This window comes from Heliangelus exortis, chromosome 5 (genome assembly GCF_036169615.1).
Source record: "Heliangelus exortis chromosome 5, bHelExo1.hap1, whole genome shotgun sequence".
In the NCBI taxonomy this organism is placed as follows: Eukaryota; Metazoa; Chordata; class Aves; order Apodiformes; family Trochilidae; genus Heliangelus; species Heliangelus exortis.
The window spans coordinates 37340924-37362071 of NC_092426.1; the positions used below are offsets into that span (position 1 = coordinate 37340924).

Here is a 21148-nt window from a genome sequence, read left to right on the forward strand (position 1 = left end):
TCTCACTGTAAAAGTGACCCTGAATCAGATTTGCATGAGATTTCACAAACATTCAGAATATCTCAGCTTCAGAGACACAAAGGCAGTAAAGGTACAAGAGGTGGAGTGTGTGTTACTTGTCTGCCTTTGTTGGTGTTGTGATGATGCTACTTCGACCTTGGTGTGGGGATGCTTTTTGCTGATGTATGCAAAGTTTCTGAAGACTGTGTGATTACTACATATTTTTTAAAAAGAAAAAGTGACATCAAACAGGCTACAGGTTTGCTAGCATACAAATAGTCAATCCTGATTCATTCCAGACTAAGCATCTGCACATGGAGTCAAACCAACCAGCTCCACAGGCAAGCCAGCCCTATGGGACACAACAGAGAGACACATCCTGTGTGGGCAGGCTTCAAAGAAACCATTCCTTGAGTTCTCTGGACCTGGAATTGTGCAGGATCACTTCTTCAAGAGGAACAGATTTTTCCAATTTGCAAATATGTATTACTTTTTCACAAGGAAAGAGAAGCAAGTGAGATACCAGACATAACGCAGGGGGTGTTTTTGCTCTCCCACACAGATACTTGCCCAGTGGATTTTTTTTATTTTGTATTAGAAAAAGGAACCAGTTCACCTTCCCCTGCACCTTCCTTGCTGTCTGTAAGAGGATTAGATACAATCCATACTTCCCACCAGCCCGTCCCATCAGTGGAGGTGAAAGGAAGCAAATCCTGACTTTCTGGCAGTGTTAAATATTGGTCTCCTTCAAATCCCCACACAGGGCCTGAATATAGGCAATGAAAGTGCTTCAGTGAGAAGTAAAAAAAAAAAAAAAAAAAAAAAAAAAAATGTACAGCTCCCTTGGGCAGCATTTCAGTTACTCATATAAGGGTTTGAAATCAAGCAGGAACAAACGGTTCTCTTGTGTAAGGGTCACTGTTTATCATGGTTAATCATCACTTCCCAGATAGGAAAGGCTCCTTCCCCTCTGTTTCGCCCAGGCTTTAGCACTCACAAGAAGCAAGGGAGAAGAACAAGGAAAAGAGCCAAACAGGGATGCAGGCATGGGCTGGCAAGGCTGCTCCATCTGTGGCCCTGCCAAAGTCCCTCCCCATGGCTCTGGCCCCAAGCTGAGTCTCCTCCTAACTACAACAGCCCACAGCTTCGTGTCAGAGACAGGCACCCACTCCAAGGAAGCTGTGGCAGCCCCACATAACTCCTGACTGCAGAGAAGTCAAACACATGGGTCATAACACACTGTTTCTGACACTGATACTGCTGTGGTGTGGAGCTCCATCCTAAATCACCTCCTGCTAAATCCTATAAACAACGTGTACGTTCTAACTAAACTTGGACGCAGGAAAGAGAGACCAAAAGAGAGGGCACAGAAAGCCTTCCCCACAGTTAACCCTGCCATGAGGAGTCACAGAAGGAAAGCCACATCTCAGCACTTCTAGGGAAGCACCACATTACGATCCCCTTGCCCTTAATTTCTTCTCCCTGGGGCTTATTTTTGGTATAAATGGATCAGTGTGCTGTCTGACAAGGCTTGGGGGGAGAACTTACTGCTTGGCCTGGAGTCCAGGAACAGAAACACACAAGTTATGTAAAGTGAAGAAAAGCCTCCTGATCAGACTGCCTGAGGTGACATTCATAATTCATTTGTGATTTCTTTACTCACGTATAATGTCCCAGGCTAAATCAATCTATTTGTATCCTTCACCACCAATCTGCATAGCAATTCTGTCCTAAAAGCCATCTACCTATGCAGCCCTCATTGCCATGAAGGCAACCACACAGGTCTTCTAGAGAAGGGGACACCTCTAAGTAGTGTATTCAGCTCCTCAGGAAAGATTTTAAAAGAATCTCTGTATGTAAAAGCCTCACCTTTTTATGCCCAGATTCCTCAGACAGAGCAGGTAGCTGGCCCCTCCACAGGAGGTCAGAGAGTTCACCTCTCCTGGTGCCTGAAGCCTCCTGCCTCTAACACCTGAACCACTCCAGGACTAGACACCTTGTCCTCCCACACATGCATCTCCCTGGGACTGCAGTGATGCCAGAAGGGAAAGTACCTACTCACATCCTCAGGGGATTAGAAAATGGTCTTGCTGTAAGCCGATTAAAATTATATTAAAAAAAAAAACCACTTAGCAGCAATTTAAAAGATGCTAAAATTGGAATAAATAGAATCAGAAGGACAGAGCGAGTACACAGCATTTATCACACAGCCCAAATCCCTACAGAAGGAGTCAGGTGATAAAGAGATTAGTATTCAATCTTTACCTAGGTATTGTCTGGATTATTTATTATTTGTTTCACAGTACTTGCAAGAAGTTCCAACATGAAGGCCTCCTGTGCTTAGAGCAGGTAACAACATCTACTCCCACACAGCGTGCAATCTGTATGCAGATATAAGAGGACTGGATGGAAAAAAACCCAGAAGCACTGAGGTACAGTATCTTGATCATGGTAATGCAACAAATGAGCAGCAGAGCTGGGAATAAACTCACCTTCTTCCCAAGTCCCAGCAGCTACCTACTGCATTGGACTATGCCCCACCATTGCTTTATCTCACTTTTCTTTGAGGCTAGGGACAACATTTTCAAAGAATACTTAAAAATTAACCAAATTAAAGGATCAGAGATTTTTTTTTCCCCCCAAACCAATCAGGATATACAGAAGCAGCCAGACTTGCTTCCTGCCCACCCCCAGCCAACACTTGCTGCCTTGCTCTTGACAATCCCTTCCTGCACTCCCTACCCTCTGCCCCGTGGAATAAGCTTCTTACAAAAGAGACTTTATCATCATCTGCCCCTTGTGCATCCTAGAATTAAGGAGCTCTTTGCATCTGTCACTCAACATGCATATTACCTCGAGTACTGTGTCCAGTGCCTCAAGTACTGTGTCCAATTCTGGGCCCCTCAGCTCAGGAAGGAGATTGGGGTCCTGGAGCAGGTCCAAAGGAGGCAACTGGGCTGGTGAAGGGATCCAGCACAGATCCTATGAGGAGAGGCTGAAGGAGCTGGGGGTGTTGAGGCTGGAGAAGAGGAGGCTCAGGGGAGACCTCATCACTCTCTACAACTCCCTGAAAGGAGGTTGGAGCCAGGGGGGGGTTGGGCTCTTTTCCCAGGCAACTCTCAGCAAGACAAGAGGGCACAAGAGGTCTCAAGTTGTGCCAGGGGAGGTTTAGGTTGGACATGAGAAAGAATTTCTTTACGGAGAGGGTGATCAGACATTGGAATGGGCTGCCCAGGGAAGGGGTGGATTCTCCATCCCTGGAGATATTTCAAAATAGACTGGATGTGGCACTCAGTGCCATGGGCTGGGAACTGCAGCGGGAGTGGATCAAGGGTTGGACTTGATGATCTCTGAGGTCCCTTCCAACCCAGCCAATTCTATGATTCTATGATATTTAGCACCCAAGAGTTTCCTTCTGTCCCCCTGGAAAGGAAACCATGTCCTCCAGGAGAAGCACTGAACATGAACGCAGGCCACAGGCTGAGAAAACAAACTTAAGGGAACAGCACAAGCACTGATTTCCATTGTCTCCCCAGCCACCCTGCTGCCACTTTCTCCTGTTCCAGTACAGCTGGCAAGTCCTTCACTAGTAATGCTGTGTCCCTGGCACTGCACCTGCTGCTCAGCCACCAGCATGGACAACTCCAGCAGACCCACATGAGATCACTCAGGTACTCACAGCACGTTCTACTTCAAAGATGCAAACTGGTACTACAGGAGAGGCACTCATCAGTCACAGTCATAGGTACAGAACTTGGTTTAGTCTTTTCCAAGCAGTTAAAATTCCTGGCAAGTTTTATGGCCTAGACCCAGCATCCCAAAGACATGAATAACTCTCCCTGCAAGTCAGCAGCAGGAAACCACTGATTCTCTGCCCTTCCACACACAGGATGTCATCACTAGACAATAGACCACTCTGAGAGAAAAAAGGTTCTAAAGATATTCATTAAGCCCACTTTCCTCCTCCACTTCTACCTTAAATCACTTCTTCCTGTGATTTTTCCCAAGCACCTTTTCAGTTTCTTTTCCGGAAACTAAGTCTTTAAACAGGAGGCACAAGTCCAACATAAGCTGACTTATTTGAGGAGGTTGTTAAAGGTGATTTAACAAAAAGAAAAAGGGAACAGGCTGCCATCTAAGTGACTGAAAGCCCTGAAACAAAGTGAGTAACACTGGAAGAGCAGGTCTCCCCTAGGCTCAGGAGCATGGATAACTGGTAGAATTACCAAATGTGAGAAGGGAAGAAGGGAAAACACACTTAGAGGGAGCAATCCACAGGCTTAAAAACACATTTGGTTTTCTTACAACCTCCTGCCCTACTTCTAAAAAAATCAGCCATTACAACTCCCACCATTTCTTCACTGCCCTTGTTTAGAAATCCAGAAAGCTGTAGATTCAGGCACACAAACTCCTGCTCCTTCAGAACTGCACAAAGTGCTTCTCTTTGCACATGTTAAGTTCTTAGGGGAAAAAAAAAAAAGAAACAGAAAGAAAAAAAAAAAAAAAGCTGTACAAAGCAGAGAATAAAAAAAGATATTATGGAACTCCAGTCTTCAGCAATGCTCCCAATGCCTGATTTTTCCGGTCAGTAGCTTTAGATGCATTCACTCACTCAGAAACATTTAGCAGAATCTGTTTTGGTAAGAAATAATTCCAAGTGACACATGTAGTACAGAAACACCTGAACTACTAGTCCTAAGTATGTCTCTACAGTTTAAACCAATTAGATAGAAAGCAGACAAACACATGAAGGATAAGAAGCAAGACTCAACAGCAAAACAACGCTTAAGAGCCAGAACATCCCTGCTGACTGTGATTTGTACTGAACCATACTGCTAACCCTGCTGAAACTGCAGTTCCCCCAGCAAAAAGATATCTTTAAAGCTTCCATGCAGTCCCTGTTTGCTCCTTGCTGTGGTGCACTGGCAGCTGTGGGCAACAGCTGGATCCAAGCTTTACTTTCACCCCTGCGCAGGAACTGACCCCTGTGTGACACCAGGCTGCAATTCCCATCAACAACCAGAGCAAAGGTGTTGGATGAAGTGGAGCTGACTGCCTGTTAGTGTTGTAAGACAGTAAAACAGATGATTCAGGCTCTTAAAAAATAAAATTGTGAAAGTATTGTAGAGAACTGTCCCTGGAGAACTCAGCTCTGAAAACGTTCCCACCTGTCCACAGTCTTCCCTCTCTTCTTCTAGCAGTATCAGTCTGTTTAAGACATTACTTTTACCTACAAACCTTGCCTCTTCTACATCCTTAGAGCTTCACAGGTTGATACCTGCCATAAAGCACTTAGGAGTCAATATATTGGAAGGATCTGTCTGCAAATTACCTGAGACAAATGAGCACTCCCTCCCATGTGTGACAACATGGTGACCAAGGCAACCAGAAGCTCCACCTGAACCCAGACTACTTGTCTAATAGCTCAGAGGACAGAAACATCTGCCAGCAGGAGCTGAAGAAAACTCAGCAGCAGCTTTGGAGTCACAAGAACCCAATGGGCTGTCAGAAGCCAAACCCTGGGGCTCTGAGGAATAAGGTCCCTGCAAAATGTGGGGCTCCTGACATGTTCCACCCCAAAAGAAAAGACCTGGACAACTGTCAAGTAGGATGCCAATGCTCCAGACCCAAATATCTTGAACTTTATGCTTTTCCCTACAGGTTGGCCATCTGGCATTTTGTTGCTTCTTTCAGTCACCTTCCCCAGCCTTTGCCACTGAAGATGGAGCACTGGGAAGTCTTCCCAAATCCCTAAGGAAGGGAAGCCCTGGTGCTACCCCTTTCTCCTATTTATACCAACAACATAACTGCAATAGTTCAAACATATTTTATATATAGCTCTGTGGCTTAATTCCAGGCAGAAGTAACTCAATGCTGGTGTACATATGTTTGGACCACAGCAATTGGAAAGAATGTCCCATAAACACTGTTAACTCTGCTGCTCCACTGTGACCAGAACAGGCACCAGCACTGCAGAATTACAAGCTGTCTTAGAAAAATAAAATAAAATAATTAAAAAAAAACAATTAATCCACCCAGAAGCTGAGCAAGCCACTCACCACCTGCACAGCACTGACAGACTTCCACTAGAGCCCCAACAGATTTATAGCTGTAAGTTTACAGCCAGCTCTTGTCACGTCAAGACATGGTGTCTGAGTGCCAAAAGACCACAAAAGGTGACCAGGGTGTGTGCCAACATAAGGACAGACATGCTGCACAGAGAGCATCTGCCAGTATCCACTTGCATTTTAATCTTCTAAATTTAAGGGCTGGGCAAACAAAAGATAAGTGAGATTTGTACATCTCTATTTGCAAACCCTGCTTAGACAGAAAATATCAGTAGTGCTATCATATTTTAATGAGTCAGACCTCAGTCTGACTGAGTCCTAAGCTCCTGAACAGGACAGAAACAAGAACAGGAAGGCTCAGGAGCCACAGACCAATATCTAAAATGTACTTCCCCAGCACTGGTTGCAGGGACCTCAGTGACACAGAGATGAGAGGCACCTGCCATAAACCCACAGGATGCTGACACCAGTGCTAGGTCTGGGTTTTAAGATGACCCCTGGTGAGCCAAACCCCCTGCAGCAGCCCACAGGGAGGCAAAGTGTCTCCTGTACTCCCTTACCTAGAGGAGGGTGCTCCTGCTACCACATGGAGATAAATACCAGGTGATAACTACTATGCCTTTCAGCAGATTGTTCCTCCCATGGGCTGCAAAGACAGCTGTGCCAGACTTCCCAGAATACATTAAAATAACCCTTCATTACATTTTTGTCTGCAACAGATGAATACTGGAGGGTTTTCTAAAAAAAGTGTTACCTTTTCTTATGTCTGACGCCAACAGGACTGGACTTTAAAGAGGAAGAAAGCATAATCAGCACTTCAGAAGGCAAAGGCATGGCATCTTTTGTGGAAAAATTAATGACCACCATCTCAGGCCTTTGCAGAGATGGGTGTTCCTTGTCCTGGTGCATAAATCTTTTTATAACTTCAGGGATAAAACTGCCCTTTCTGAACACGTCAGGGGAGCATCTTGTTTGGATCAGAGAATGGTCAGTCAGGGAGACACTAACTGTGAGAAGAAAAGGGGAAAACAAGTTCATATTTGAGGGATGAGGATGATAGGGGTACAAAAGAAAAAGATAACTGCTCTAGTTAACTGCTTATTTGGGGGATGGGAAACAGGGAAAGAGAAACAGTCCCTGGTCCAGGCTTCACAGGACTGGTGAGCCCAGGGAATATGGATTTATGGACAAAGTGCAGCTGTGCTGGTCAAAACAACATAAAGACCATTGCATGATATAAATATATATACTTATAAGGCATGTGCTCACATACAGTTAGTTACATATATGCAATGAATCATCATATAGAGACTTTAACTTTGCAATTGGCCACAGAGGCACCTATCTTGACATACACTGGGTGAAACAGAACTACTGGTGCTCATCCTACCTCACACAAATTGAAGTGGATGCTTAACTATCTGCAGGAACCGTGCCAGAGTTTGCATTCAGTCTTCTTTTAAAACCCTTCAAGGTCATCACAGTGGTAAAAATGTTACACAAAGAGTTGTGCAAGACTGTGTACGTTACAGCTGTAGCACAATGCCAGTGACACTGTGTAAGCAAGGGAAAGGAGTGAGCTGTAAATCAATGTACTAACAGCACACTAAGTAAAATACACTCAACCAGAAGAGAGGATGTTCTTCCTATTAAACACACACGCTCTCAGAAAAACAGAAACATACCCATACCATCAGTTCATATGCTCTATAATGCAAAATCCTGCTTGGCTGCTGTTTACAGTACTTCCCTTCCTGGGGATCTGAGAAAAGCATCCAAATTAAATCCCACTAGAGAGTGGGAGGGCAGGACACAGGACAGAGCTGGGAGTAAATCCCTTTCCCAGAAGGATGGTCACAACGTGTAAGTAGCATTCCCTCTGCTACCCAGGGACAAGACCCACCACCCCAAGGAAAACCATCTGCTTTGACATTTTATAATGGATTTTGCTTCTAAGCCCTTCCTTCTGCCCTGACTTCTTCCACAGCTCACATAGATCACTGATGATTTACTCTTCTGCCATCTCCTCACACAAGAACTCTCCAACTCAAGCAACCCCAAAAGCTACAAAAACTCACTTCAGGCCCACAGGTCCCTTACCCACACCCCAGAGGAGGAATATCACCTCCTCTCTGCCTGAAGAGTTCCAGTAATGTTTACTCAGCCTCTTCCCCTCCTCAGCCAGGGCTGCTGGCAAAGGCAGCCAGATTACCCCTCCCACTACAACAGGCCCAAAGTGCCAAAAAAAACTACCAGTAAAAAGAGGCTCTGTTGCTTGCCAACAAACCTTTAGGCAGTAGGTAGGTGATGAGTGCTCCCAATTGTGTTAAACCTCTGGAAAGCACTGACAGCAAAAATAAATGCCTTCTTCAAGCCCTCTCCTCTTCCCACTGGAACACCACAGGACTCTCCACAGCAAGGAATGTTTCTCCAGCCCCTGGTAACCTCAGACTTCCCCAGGTGTCTGGTACCCTGTAGAAAACCTGTCCTTTTACAAAAGGAAGAGGCAGATTTTCCCAAACTAAGAAAACAATTAAGTTCCCTCAGCTAAGATGCAGAGCTGGAAGCTGCCCAATCCAACTCCTGCATCCATATCCTCTATGATGTTATTCCCAAAGCCAACCTGGTACTCTCTTCCAGCCTTGCCGGTCAGCCTGGAACCTTGGACACCAGGGCCCCACCACGAAGGGCCAGACACTGTCTGGAGACACAGACTGTGAGCATATTATATAGGGTTTGTCTAGACTGGAAGCTTGGGTTGCCTGGTTTTTTTCCAAAACCTGTGTTTAAATTAACCCGCACGGGCTTATTACCCCAGGGTGCCGGCCCTGGGAAGAGCATGGGGAGAGGAGGAGGAGCATGGAGAGAGGAGGAAGAGCATGAGGGGGAGAGGAGGAAGAGCAGGGGAGTGGGGAGAGGAGGAAGAGCATGAGGGGGAGAGGAGGAAGAGCATGGAGAGAGGAGGAAGAGCATGAGGGGGAGAGGAGGAAGAGCGGGGGGGAGAGGAGGAAGAGCATGGAGAGAGGAGGAAGAGCATGAGGGGAAGAGGAGGAAGAGTGGGGGGGGAGAGGAGGAAGAGCATGGAGAGAGGAGGAAGAGCATGAGGGGGAGAGCATGGGGAGAGGAAAAACCCCTCAGAGGCGGCATCCCCATACCCCCCCCCCATCCCTCCCGCCGCTCCCCTCCCGAGGGTCCGCCCCACATTGGCGGGAAGGCGTCTCCATGGCAACAGGAGCCGCCCCCCCCCCCCCCTTCCCGGACAGCGCACCGGGAACCGGACTGGGCCGGGCCGGGGCCGAACCCCTGAGAGGGAGGCGGCGGGGGAAGGAAGGAAGGAGAAAGGGAGCGGGGCAGCTGCAGGGACCGAGGCAGCGGCGGAGCTGCGGAGAAGCGAGGGCAGGAGGTGCCGTCCCGGCTGTGAAGGTGCCAGGCCTGGTACCGGTTCTCGCCTCCCTTCCAGAACCCCTTGTAGGAGGCCATAATCAGCTCCCTGGCTATTTCATTAACTCCTGGGAAGAGATGTTAATTCCAAGGACCTGGAGTGGTTGGGATGCACAGCAGAGATAATCCAGGCACTGCATTCTCTTTCCTCACCACCACTCTCAGTTTTCCACAGATGGCTCCACAAAAGAAAAAAAAAATATATATATATATATTTATACCAAGTCTTGGACACCAAAAAGCTGATCTGCAGCCCTGCTACAGCAAGTGAGCCAAGAAAAAGCAAGTGAGCAAAGCAACCACCTAGAAGCCACCCACCACAACAGTGATGCAGGAGACCCCCTGGTCCAGAAGTTACCAACACCGGTGAGGAGGAAGCTGGAGGCAAACACCTCCAGCCCCAAGAACCCAACCCTCATCCTCCCCCTGTGCCATTCACACTGCTGATTGCATGCAAAATCCATCTCAGCAGCTTAGCTGGGGAAGCCTGCAGAGACACGCAGTGCAAAACGTGGATTATCAGGAAGGAAGATTATCCTCCCAGTGCTGGAGAAGGTGGAATCCCAATTCCAGCTTCCAAAGGAGATCAGAGTTTTAAAAAAAGACTTAAAGATCCATTGAGGTGTGTTGCACCACTATCAGAAACATGTTATGTATTTCATAAAGAGCATTTTCTGTCATCTTGTCACCACCACCAAGGCCACAGCAGGGTTTGGGGCACAGAATGGGGAAACACCCTCACAGTCAGGCAACACGCAGAGGATTTCTTCTGAAGCCTGTCTGGCCACAATGCAGCCCAAGAATTCCAGGTGAGCTGTGAGCAGATGGGCTTAAACAAAGCAGATCCCAATTTTGTCAGGTCCAGCTAACAGCAATGCTTTTGCTTCTCGAGCCAGCAGCTTGAGAAGGATGACACCCCAAAGGATGTCTGAAAAAACTGCACTTAGGACCACTGTATCTAGTTCAAAAATGCAAAGAGTTACACACCTGTTTTAAAGCCCTGGGTGCTGGGACACTTTTCAGAAAGTGGATAAGTATCCTGCCTGTTTTACACTTGAAGGGGAAAAAAAGGGGCCCAGAGACAGTCCAAAGAATGAAGCACAGAACCCAAGCCCATTAAGTGCATTTCACAAAAACACAGACTTTTGATGCTGTGAAACCATTAAGAGAGGTTGATGTGGAAGCTCAGCTTCCAGATTGTCTCTAGCACAGGCAGGCACTTGGCCAAGTACACCCTTACACTCATCCCATTCTGGATACCTCCAGCAGCATCCCCATCCTGATGGTTCCAGTCGTGGCTCCATGAAGCACAGAGCACAGCAAGTTCTGAGCACCACGAGCAAAGGAGGCAGGACCTGCACACACTCCTTCCACCCTCACTTCTATTCAATGTTCCAGCAGCTGGTGCAAAGCTCTGGGCTCAGCAATGGCAGCTGGTTTTTTTCATTGGGTTTTTTGTTTGCTTTATTTTTCTGAGTGGTTTTTTTGTTGTTGGTTTGGTTTGGTTTTTTTTTTTTAGTCCCTTAGTACAAACAAGACTTCAAAAGCAAGGAGCCCCTTATGTGCTACTCAGAGGTACTAATTTCAAAGCCCTTGGGAGAGCTCAAAGGTCCTGTGCTGAGCACAGGAGACACAACTAACACTGCAGCACTTCAAACAACTGCCCTGTGCTGGACCTGCCAGTCCACAGGGAAGGGTTTCTGATTTTCACCATGCCTGCTTGGAAAAAAAGAAGCAGAGAGCTTTACAAGTCTGTATTCCTGAATCTGTTGCTATAAAGTTGCTTTCTCTTTCTTCCACACTCTTGCATCTGCTTGTTCTCAAGCCATTTCTTAAATGTTGTGACTTTCTACTCCAATAATCTATATTCTTCCAGACACAGGACCCATGGCAGAGAAGTTTCAGCCTACTTATGCAATGTGTTAGGGAAAAGCAGAAATTAAAGAACCATCACTGTAAGGAGAGAATGTAATTTTTCAAGTTCCACAGGGTAAGAAATCTCACATAAGTTGTTATATTACATCAGCCATCTTGACCAATTGTGAATTTTAACACTGTATTTGGGAGAGCAAGTGAGACTCTTTTATTGCTATTGGCTTGGAAACACTGAACACAACAACAGTTCATAGATTTTTCTACAGTACTATTTTCAATCAGAGTTTCCCCACAGTAACTAACAACAGTACTGGTCTCCTGGGACACTAGCAAAATTACAAGGCTTACTGGTGTCTCCACAGCTCTAATTTATATGGTGCTTGATGTGCTTGAGCCTCCTGGAAAGTCATCACCAGCAGAGCTACTGAAATCATCAGTGACAGTGGAACCATGTCAGCATTTGCAGCAGCATGGTTTGGGGACTTTGAAGCAAATAATCATAAATGAACACACAACTATCACCTGGGGGAGCTGAACATCCCTGGTCACCTGCAAGACAGTGGGGTTTGTGGCTTAGGCTAAGATTTGGCCTCATAAGATCAGGATTCAATTGCTAGGTCTGCCTCAGATTTCCTGTGGGAGTTTGGAGCCCTGTGTGTATAGGAAAAGAATGCCCAAACCCACCACTGTCTTTGGTTTGGTTTGGTTTTTTTTAAGCCTGAAGCTCCTCTGGGCCAGGTTTCTATTATCACACCTGTCCAATGCTCACCAAAGCAAGGTAGAGATGGGATGCTCCTGCAAACCTATGGTCATCCAAATCCAAGCAACAACTCAGCTTTCCACTACTAGTTTTTGAAGACAGATTACAGGGCACAGATCCACTGAGCAGCCACAGGCCTCGGTGGTATTTTCCTTGCTCAACATGCAGCTATGCTCAGGGCAAGGCTAAACAGCAGTGTGGTGAAAGCCAAAGAGTGGGAGGTTGTTCTGAATTGCAGCAGCCACCCTCTGGTGGGTACAGACTCAGCAGAGCCCACAGGATTTCAGGCAGAGGGAGCAGCCCACAACTGGAGCTGGAATCCAGAGCAAAGAGCACACAGCAGCCTTGCTATGCACAGGAAACTCTGTGGGGGCAGGTATGGCAGCCAGGACCAGCAGCCTGAAGTGACTGAAACTGTTGAATTATTCAGACCTTGGGTGGGATCACTCAGCACTGGTATCAGGGCTTCATTCTGCTTGAGCACCACGTAAGCCCCACTCCTGCCCCACATATGGTGAGAAGAGGCCTTTTAAAAAAAAAAGCCAAAAGCAACCTAGTGCCTGGTTTTTTGCTTTTGCTCTCACTGAGAAAACTGTACCAAGGCTAAGCAAGAAACTTCTTCCTAAAACCAGACAAACAGGAAGAAAATTATCTTCTCAGCTTTGCCAGGCCAAAGAAATGCTGACTACCTCTTTCTCAGCTGGAAATGGTGATGATGCCCTAAAGCTGCTTTCCACTGGACACAGAGGAGAGTGCAAAAAATATAGGAGTCATTTTATGGGTAGTTGCAGACCCTTTAGGTGACAGTGGTCCAACCTGGCCTGACTCCCAAACATCACCTCAACTGTTCCACCCTCCTGAAACAAATGAAGTGATGCCCCAGAGGCAGTGCCAAGCACACAGCCAGTGAGTGACACAGATGGCAGATTTTGGAGGAGGCCTCTTTCCTCTGGCCCTGTGGATGCCTTTCTCCACCTGCCTTCCCTTCACCACGCTGAACACCAGCTGTGAGCAACAGGCAGTCAAACATACCACCTGAAACACCTCTGACTGGTCCTGACCTATGCCATCCCAGCCAGGTCTTTGGCAAAACACATTTCACAGCCCACTGCAGAAAAAAACAGCCCCCAAGCCAAAGGAGGTGGTCAGTGTATGTGTACAGCTGATCCAGCACAGCAGGGACAGAGCAAAACCTGTCTCCTCAGAATCCCCTGCCTGCCTGCCTGAAGGAGGTGAAGAACAAGCCCAGATCTCAGGACATCTAAAAGACCATCCAGGAAAGCAGCATTTGGCCACCCAAAGGAAGGAATAACCATTTAAACTCACTCAGCAAATGATTTGGTTTGTGTTATCCACGGGACTGTACCCCAACTATTAAACACATCATACAGCCCCGAGGTCTTCTGCTGTCTTTCATGGTAAAACCAGCACATTATTTAGGGGGAAACAGACATTAGGGTGGATCTTTCCAGCAATTTTGTCTCAGGATTGGTCAAGAAAGGTCACAGTTGTTCACAGATACAGTTGCAGGCTACAAAACCAAACACTGAATCGTAGAATGGTTTGGGTTGGAAAAGACCCTAAGGATCATCTATTTCCAACCCACCTGCCATGGGCTGGGACATCTCCCAGTCAGCCAGGTTGCTCAAAGCTCCATCCAACCCAGACTTGAAACAATTTCAGGGATGAGCAATCCAAAACCTCCCTGGGCAACGTGTTCCAGTGTCTCACTAACTTCACACTGAGGAACTTCTTCCTATGTCTAACCTAAAACATGTTGAATGGCTCTATGCTTTCATAGCCATCATATTTCAAAAACCAGAGGAAAATTGGTGCTGCAGTCCACCAGCAGAAAAATCTTGGCTTTGATATGCTCTGTGTCTCTAAGTCACATTTAACACTCATGTTTGGCTCCAATGCAGAGCAGCAGAGTTAGCCAGTTCACCCTGTAATTTCAGGACAAGGTATAACATGCATAAAGCAAAGAATGGAGCAAGGAAAACCTGTGGGAGAAACTGTTAATAAACATCATCTTGATGGTCATCTTGAGCACCCAGTTATTTGAGGATGAAGGAGAAGGGACCAGAGCAGCCCAGCAGGGAGGGATTCAGCCCCTGAGCCCTCTCAGTTGTTCCACTGCCTCTATCCCCAGATACAGATATGCCACTGAAATGCAGGTCTGGCTATGGAGAAGTTAATCAGCCTTTGTCCTCTGCTTGAAGTGACACTGACCAGAGACAGACATGAAATCCCTCCTATTTCTGGACAGCAACCCCTAAGCTGTTAAAGCAATTGGGTGTGTTTAGACTTGAGTAGTGCAGAGCTGGAAGAGAGATCCTCAGCCATCAATCAGCACCAAGCAACAGCCATGACACAAGATTTGAAACACCACGAGCAGAGCAGCAGCAGACCAGGGTTAGATCCATCCTCTCAGCTGTGCTGCTCTCTGCTTTGATGCCAGAGCTGGTGGGCTGAGCCCTGCTCAGACTCCAACTGAGTGGAACAGAGCAATACCACACTACACAGCTCCTCAAATGCACCATCATTATGTAGAAAACCCTTCCAAATCCTGCCAAAACAAGAGCTGGGGACAGCACCAGACAGGCTGCTCTCTACTTCACCCACACAGCTCAACCCTCATCCAGCTCCCTGGGAAATGCTGCCCACCAGGAACCCAGCAGTCTCTGGGGCTGCAAGACCAAGCTGTTCCCAGAGAGTTACAGAGAATCCCATTCCCTAACAAGCCCCAGCTGCACCTTAAGCAATTGAGTAAGGTGGTGACTTTTTAAGCATTTATATCAGTGAATCCAGCTCGTGTGGGTTTTGGTTCTGTTCTGGTTCGGGTTCAGCAATTCTCAGCTGATCCAGTTAAGGTCAGTGGTGGTCTAAACTAATTCATGCTGGAAGCTATAATATTTTCAAACAAAAAGGACTGCCTACTGAAGGCAGGAAGCTACAGTGAGGCCAGAAACAGTACTCCAAGTCTCCTGTGATCCTAACTGAGCCCTGCAGCTTCTCAGAGGATCAAGGAGCTGAAGAACTGTGTTGGGAATTCAAGAGGCAGGAAAAGTCATGAAGGGGTCTCAAGATTCCACAAATATGTTTCTCTCTAATATCTGTGGGTGTGCACATCCTGCTCCCTGCCAGGACACAGTGATTTACACACATGCAGAATTCTGCTGCCCCAGCCAGGGAGCTCCCTTCAGGCTGATGGAAGCCCAGAAGCTGGCAGTAAGAACAGACCACAGCTCACCAAAGCAGGACAGCCAAGCCTGTCCCACCAGCAGCAGCTTAGTCAGGACTCATTCTCAGAACCAGAGCTCTCAGGAAGGTTTTTGCAAAGCCAACCATTCCAACCCAGCATCATGGAGCAGGAACAGACACTCCAGCTGCATGTGCCAGCATGACATTTGGTGGGGGGGGAGACCACAATACAACAGTCCCTGTGCTGAATGACTTTTTGCTGGGGAATGTCAGGTTTTAGTCCAAGGTCTCTTTTAAGCTGGCAACTTGAGGTATTTCTTGCTCAGGAAACACAGGAGAGATCAAAGAAACAAGCAACAAATTCTGAATGTGTTGCTTTGACTCACTGGCTTAGTTTTAGGGGAAAGCTTGTAGCAGGTTTTGTAGTGATTTGTTTCTACTCTGATGTTCATAATCTGGTTTGACTGAAGAGAGCCACACAAACTCTAACACAGGCACAGTCACATCAGTTACAAAGATTCTTACATTTACAAGAGCAGAGCCTTATGATATGAACACCCCTGCAGGAACTGTACCTGCTCAGCTACATCACCTGTGTGAGCAGTGACAGATTTGTGTAGCCAAGCTGCAGGGTACCACAGCAACCAGGGCATTTTAGTAACAAGAGACAGCTCAGCCCTTCAGCTCTTCCACCCTCCTGCCCGTGCTGCTCACTCAGGGTGATGGATGCTGCTTCAAGGGCACTCAGTGCCAAATTCCCAACTCAGTGTTTCTATTGGAATCACAAGCACAGTGAGCAGATGTGTGCTGGGTTTCTGGTAGGGTTGGTGCTCCTCTAGAAGCTGAACTCAGGCCAACCAACTTACCAGAGGAAAGTTTAGCTTCCAGTCACCACACTGACATGTTACAATCCCAACAATCAACAGGCCCAGACTTAAGTCACTGTATTCTACATCAATATTGGTTCAACACACACACAAAAAAAAAAACAAAAACAAAGCAGAGAGGAGAGGAAAAGTGGATTGAAGCCACGAACATCTGAAGACACCAAAAAAAGTCTAAACACAGAGCTAGTCACGTAGCAACAAAAAATCAAGACTCCCACAAAACAGAAGTTGTTTTCAAAAAGCACCAACAAAACCAAACACGACTTCCAATTTGTCAACAAGCATTACTTAAAGAGCTCCTGCTTCTTCCCCTTTTTTTATTTTATTTTTTTTTTTTTTTAGAAATACCCATGGTTCTGTATTGGCTCCTTAGTTTTACCCCTGCAGAGATCTCCCAGGGCTGCACACTAAAACCATGCATTAATTATAGGCAAGAAATAAGTCCTAACAAAAGTCACAAAACAAGTTCCCTCTTGTACAGCTCCCAAGTAACACTGCATGTCCTGCACAGCCCTCATGCAAAATATCTGTGCTTACCCACACTCCCCCTTCCAGAGCAATGCACAAACAGGTCCCTGCAGAGCCAGCCTCCCACAGCCTCCCCCATCCAGCCCAGCCTCACAAGGCTGAAAGGAGCCCATTTTCAGAGGGCTTCTCTTCAGCACAACAAACTGCCCAAGGGGTCTGTCTGTAACAACAGAGAAAGCCTGGAAGGCCTCACACTGCCAAAGGCTTGTTTAGGAAAGAGCAGGGACACCAAGGACACTTTTCACTGGAGAGGAAAAAAATCACAGCTCATGGATGTCAAGGCAGTGCCAGTGAGGGTGCCTGGCCATCTCAGATGGGTTGAGGGTCTCAGAGGACTCAGAGAACTGCTGAGGGCTTGCTCTTCATCTTCATCTGCACATGCAAAGCACTGTATCATCTTTCAGGCATTCATCTAGGGCAAAAGTCCTGCTTCACCCTATGTAATCAAGCAGCATTCAGCAGAGATGAGCAGCCAAAGCTTTATAGGCCCTTCCATACTTCCATGTGACTACAGTCACATGCATCTAAAGTCAGAGCAGTCATTTCTCAAGAAGTCCAAGAGAGATGCCTGAAAAACTGGTCCCTACAGGTCAGCAAAGATCCTCCAGGACAGAGGTGGGTGATGGTCATTTTCAGTCCCAAGGGTTTTTTACCCTCACACCACAAAGAAGGCTCAGAGGGTCTGGTTCCTGCTTCTCACTTTGGAAGGCAGAGGAGCACCAGAGGCAGCATCTCCACAGATATGCAGCATATGTTGGATCTTTGGTAAGGGGCCCACTGCTTTCAGCCTTTCCCACTGAAGGAAAGTCATAACTCATTTGAGGGAAATTCAGAGCAGGTCCCTTTAGGAAACCAACAACAGCACCCAATTCCTCAGTGTGACAAATTGCTTCTACCTGCAAACTCTCCAGCAGCTCCTTTGCACCTCACTGATTAACTGCTCTTATTAATAAGATACACAAAATCCAGCCCTCAAGTCCTGGTTTAATGGTGTGGGATGAATCCATGATAACCCAGGGGAGGAGATCAGGATGGCTGCACACTGGGAGACAGCACAAGGGCTACAACAGAGCTCTTCCAAAAGGAATATGCAAGGGGAAAAAAAAAAAAAAAAAAAAAAAAAAAAAGAAAGAGGAACCAGATAGGGGATATGCAGCATCAGGTTCCAGCCCTGCAAAGGAGTGTGCAGACCTCAGCTCCTCCTCAGAGAGGCAGAACCCAGTGCCCACTGTACATGGTGGTCCAGCTGGCTTTTGGCTCTTTCAGCAGAGGTCAACAAACTGCTCATCAGCAACAGCTACAAAGCACATTTCACTGGCAGTCACCATGCTGCATGATCATGCACAAACACCAAGAACTCTCCTCCAGACAATGCTGAGGGAGCCAAGGAGATTTTTTTTTTCTCCTTGGTATTGTATTCCTTGATATTACACAGCCATCTCAGGGGGTCTGCATCCAGAACCAGAGTTCTGAGACCAGGATTTGATACTGTTAGGGGCAGGGCGTTTAGGTGAGGCCATTTATTTCCTCTGAAGTTTTACACACACTCTTCCCTCCAAGAGATAAATTTTGAAGCATTGCTGTTTTGAGACAAACGAATGTACTTTTCAGTCATGGATTACAAGCATTTCTTATTTCCTACTGAGTCTTCACGGGGGGTGGGAGGAGGGGGGGGGGGGGTGTGGGGATTAAGCTTCCTATTTATGGAGAGAGAGAGAGAGAGAGAGGCAAAGGCTGAGTGATTTGCCCGGGGTTACACGTGAATCAGTGGCAGGGACAGGACGAGGTGCCCTGACTCAGCGGCGCCTGCTGTCAGCACAAGGCAATGCCACCCAGCCCCTCTTCTCCCTGCAGCCAGAGTTAAATCATCCTCCTGGAGACAGCAGTCAATTCCCAGTGAGTGACTGTCTGTCAGGAATTCTCCACGACACCACGAGTAACAATGGATTTGTCAGGTAGAAGCAATTATAGAGGAGGCAAGACTTCCCCCCACCCCCAAGGGAAGGGGGTCTGAGGCACACACAGAAGGATCATGGAGGAAAGTGTATCCAGGCCTGTGGAACACAGACCCCAGCTGAACAGTCACCCCCGAGCCACATGTCACACCTTCCAGCTTTCAGACCATCCTACCCTTACCCACATGCTCACTGACCACTCTTTTGCAGGGCTGGGAGCAATTGCTTCCACAGAAGAAGAGGTCTTTGTGTATGGTTGGGAATGCAGGCTGGCAGTGGGAAAAATGGAGGAAGAGGCAGCATTACATTCCTCCTGTCAGTCATCTGTAACAACTCCACGCACCACGGTGTGGGAAAACCCTTCTGATACAGCTTGGGCACAAGCAAAAACTGTTTTTCAGAAGAGGGAGGTGGGCTTTAGCAAGGATCTGAAGCACACAGATCCCAACTGGAAGGCAGGCTACAAACTCTGTATCCGTTTCTACAGTTTTTACTGTTTCTACAGTTTCTACAGTTACACCAGATCTCCCAAAGCAGCATTGGTAGGACAGAGGGGACCTTAGGCAACAAAGTTCCAGCATGCTGGCCCCACCACCCAGCACTCACCCTGCTGCCTATATCTTCACGCTTGCTCCCGGGTTTGCTTCTTCTCAGCTTGATGGACGGGGAGCGAAGGAGATTTTTGATCCGACTTGTTATTGTAGACCCTTCCACAGACATCATCACCAGGTGCCAAGAGGGTTTTCACCCTCCCCACACACACTGTGCCAGGAGAAGAGCCCAGGTCTGAGGCAGAAACAGGGATGCACTTAGCCTTGGTTCTGCTGGGGTTCACATATCTCTCAGCAATTATGCTCAGGAACTCCACTCCTGTTACACTGCAAAGCTATTCAGAGGCTGGCAGACTTTCCTCTTGCAGATTCCAGGGGATCAAATCAGCAGTAACCTAAACTGAAAGATGCACCCGTGGGTCAATATGACATTTGCAATAAATTCTCGTCTCATTTTTTTTTTTTTTTTTGCAAGAAATGCACGTTTTTGGTAGGGGTGGGTGCAAGCATTACTTATCCTCCGAGGCTTCTACAAAAATTATCCTTTAAGGATCGATCAGTACATCTAAAACGAATCCCAGATCCAAAATTTCGATGGTTTTACACTTCAGTAACAGCTTTTCATGGCATAGCCAGAAATTCCCCACCACTGGAGTCCATTAACGGGGTCCATCCAGCCCCTTGCTTTTTACCCCATACCCATCCACTTCACCTCAGCGTGAAACCACACGAGGCTTGTCCTTCATTATTCACGCCAAGTCGCAGAAGCACACTGAGAAAAAAACACGAGGGGAGTTCTGAACTCCCACGAATCCAGCTATGCTTTAAGCACACACATCTATAGCGTGTAACAGCTGATAATAAAGGCAGGGAGTATCTCACATCCCCGCACACCCCCAACCCTTGTGAAGGGGATCACGGAGGAGCCGGAGCCGCTGCCACCGCTCGCAGACTCCCGGCCAAACCTTCACCTTTCCCGAAGCCCCGGCGGGAAGGGGTGGGGGGGAAAGAGGGATCCAGCCCAAGCCTGCAGTAAATTATCCTCCCGGCTTCCGCGAAAAAATGGGGGCGGGGGGAAGACAGAGCGAGAAAGAGAGAAGGGGAGAGAGAGGAGAGGAGGAGAGCGGCGTCCAAGCCAGCAGAGCCGCCGGCCCCCGTCCCTGTCCCTGCGGCGGGAGCGCTGCGGGATGGGGGGGCAGCGCTGCCTCCTCCTCCTCCTCCCCCCGTTACCCCCCCGGCTTAACCCGCCCGCTTAAACCTCTCCTACCTGGCCCCCAGGAGCTGCTCTGCCGGCGAGGCCGGCGACCACGGTTCCCCGCAGTGCCTGCCCATGCACCCGGCCTCCCCCGAGGAGGGGCCGCGGTGCGGGCCGCCCCCGCGGGCGGGGCGAGGGCCGTTCCCTCAGCAGCGCCGGCGGCAGAGAGGGAGGGAGAAAGGGAGGAGGCGGCTCCACGGTCTCAAGGCTCGGCCAGAGGCGGGGGACCGAGGCCTGAGCGCTGAGCCGCACGCCGGCCCCGGGAGCCCAGGGCCGAGCGCCCGCCCAGGCGCTGCCCCCGGTGGCCGCGGTGCCCCCCGCCTCCCCGGGACGGCTGCCCGGCAGCGCTACGGCGGCCCAAGCGGGTCAAACCGCGGCGCGGAGCTGTGGGGAGGCGGAGCGGGCGGGAGCGCGGGCGTTACGGGGCGGCCCGGGGGTCGGGGCTGTCGCTGGCCGAGCCCCGGAGCTGTGTGAGGGGGGACGCGGAGAGAACCCCTATCACCCACGGGGTTGTGTGTCCCCGCCTGCAGACCCCTGCATGGGGGTCGCGGGGGGCCTGGCGCCCATCGCTGGTACCGGTGGTGCCGGAACCCCCGGGGGAAACAACGGGAGGGGGGGAATGGG

General features: G+C 48.3%; 1 protein-coding gene across 8 annotated transcripts in view; it reads right to left on the minus strand.

The window, feature by feature from the left end:
* MAPKBP1 (mitogen-activated protein kinase binding protein 1) overlaps positions 1-20861 on the minus strand; it is a 106790-nt gene extending 85929 nt beyond the window's left edge. For 4 of the 8 annotated variants that reach the window (XM_071744667.1, XM_071744674.1, XM_071744669.1 and 1 more), the window contains exons 1-2: positions 20537-20861; positions 19325-19669 (exon numbers count right to left, since the gene is read on the minus strand). In XM_071744667.1, coding sequence (XP_071600768.1) covers positions 19325-19441 — 117 coding nt within the window. In that variant the 5' untranslated portion in view covers positions 19442-19669; positions 20537-20861. Of the gene's footprint in view, positions 1-19324; positions 19670-20536 lie in introns of those variants that run through there. The other 4 variants (XM_071744666.1, XM_071744672.1, XM_071744671.1 and 1 more) reach the window with 4 other exon arrangements.
* Positions 20862-21148: the final 287 nt, after the last annotated feature.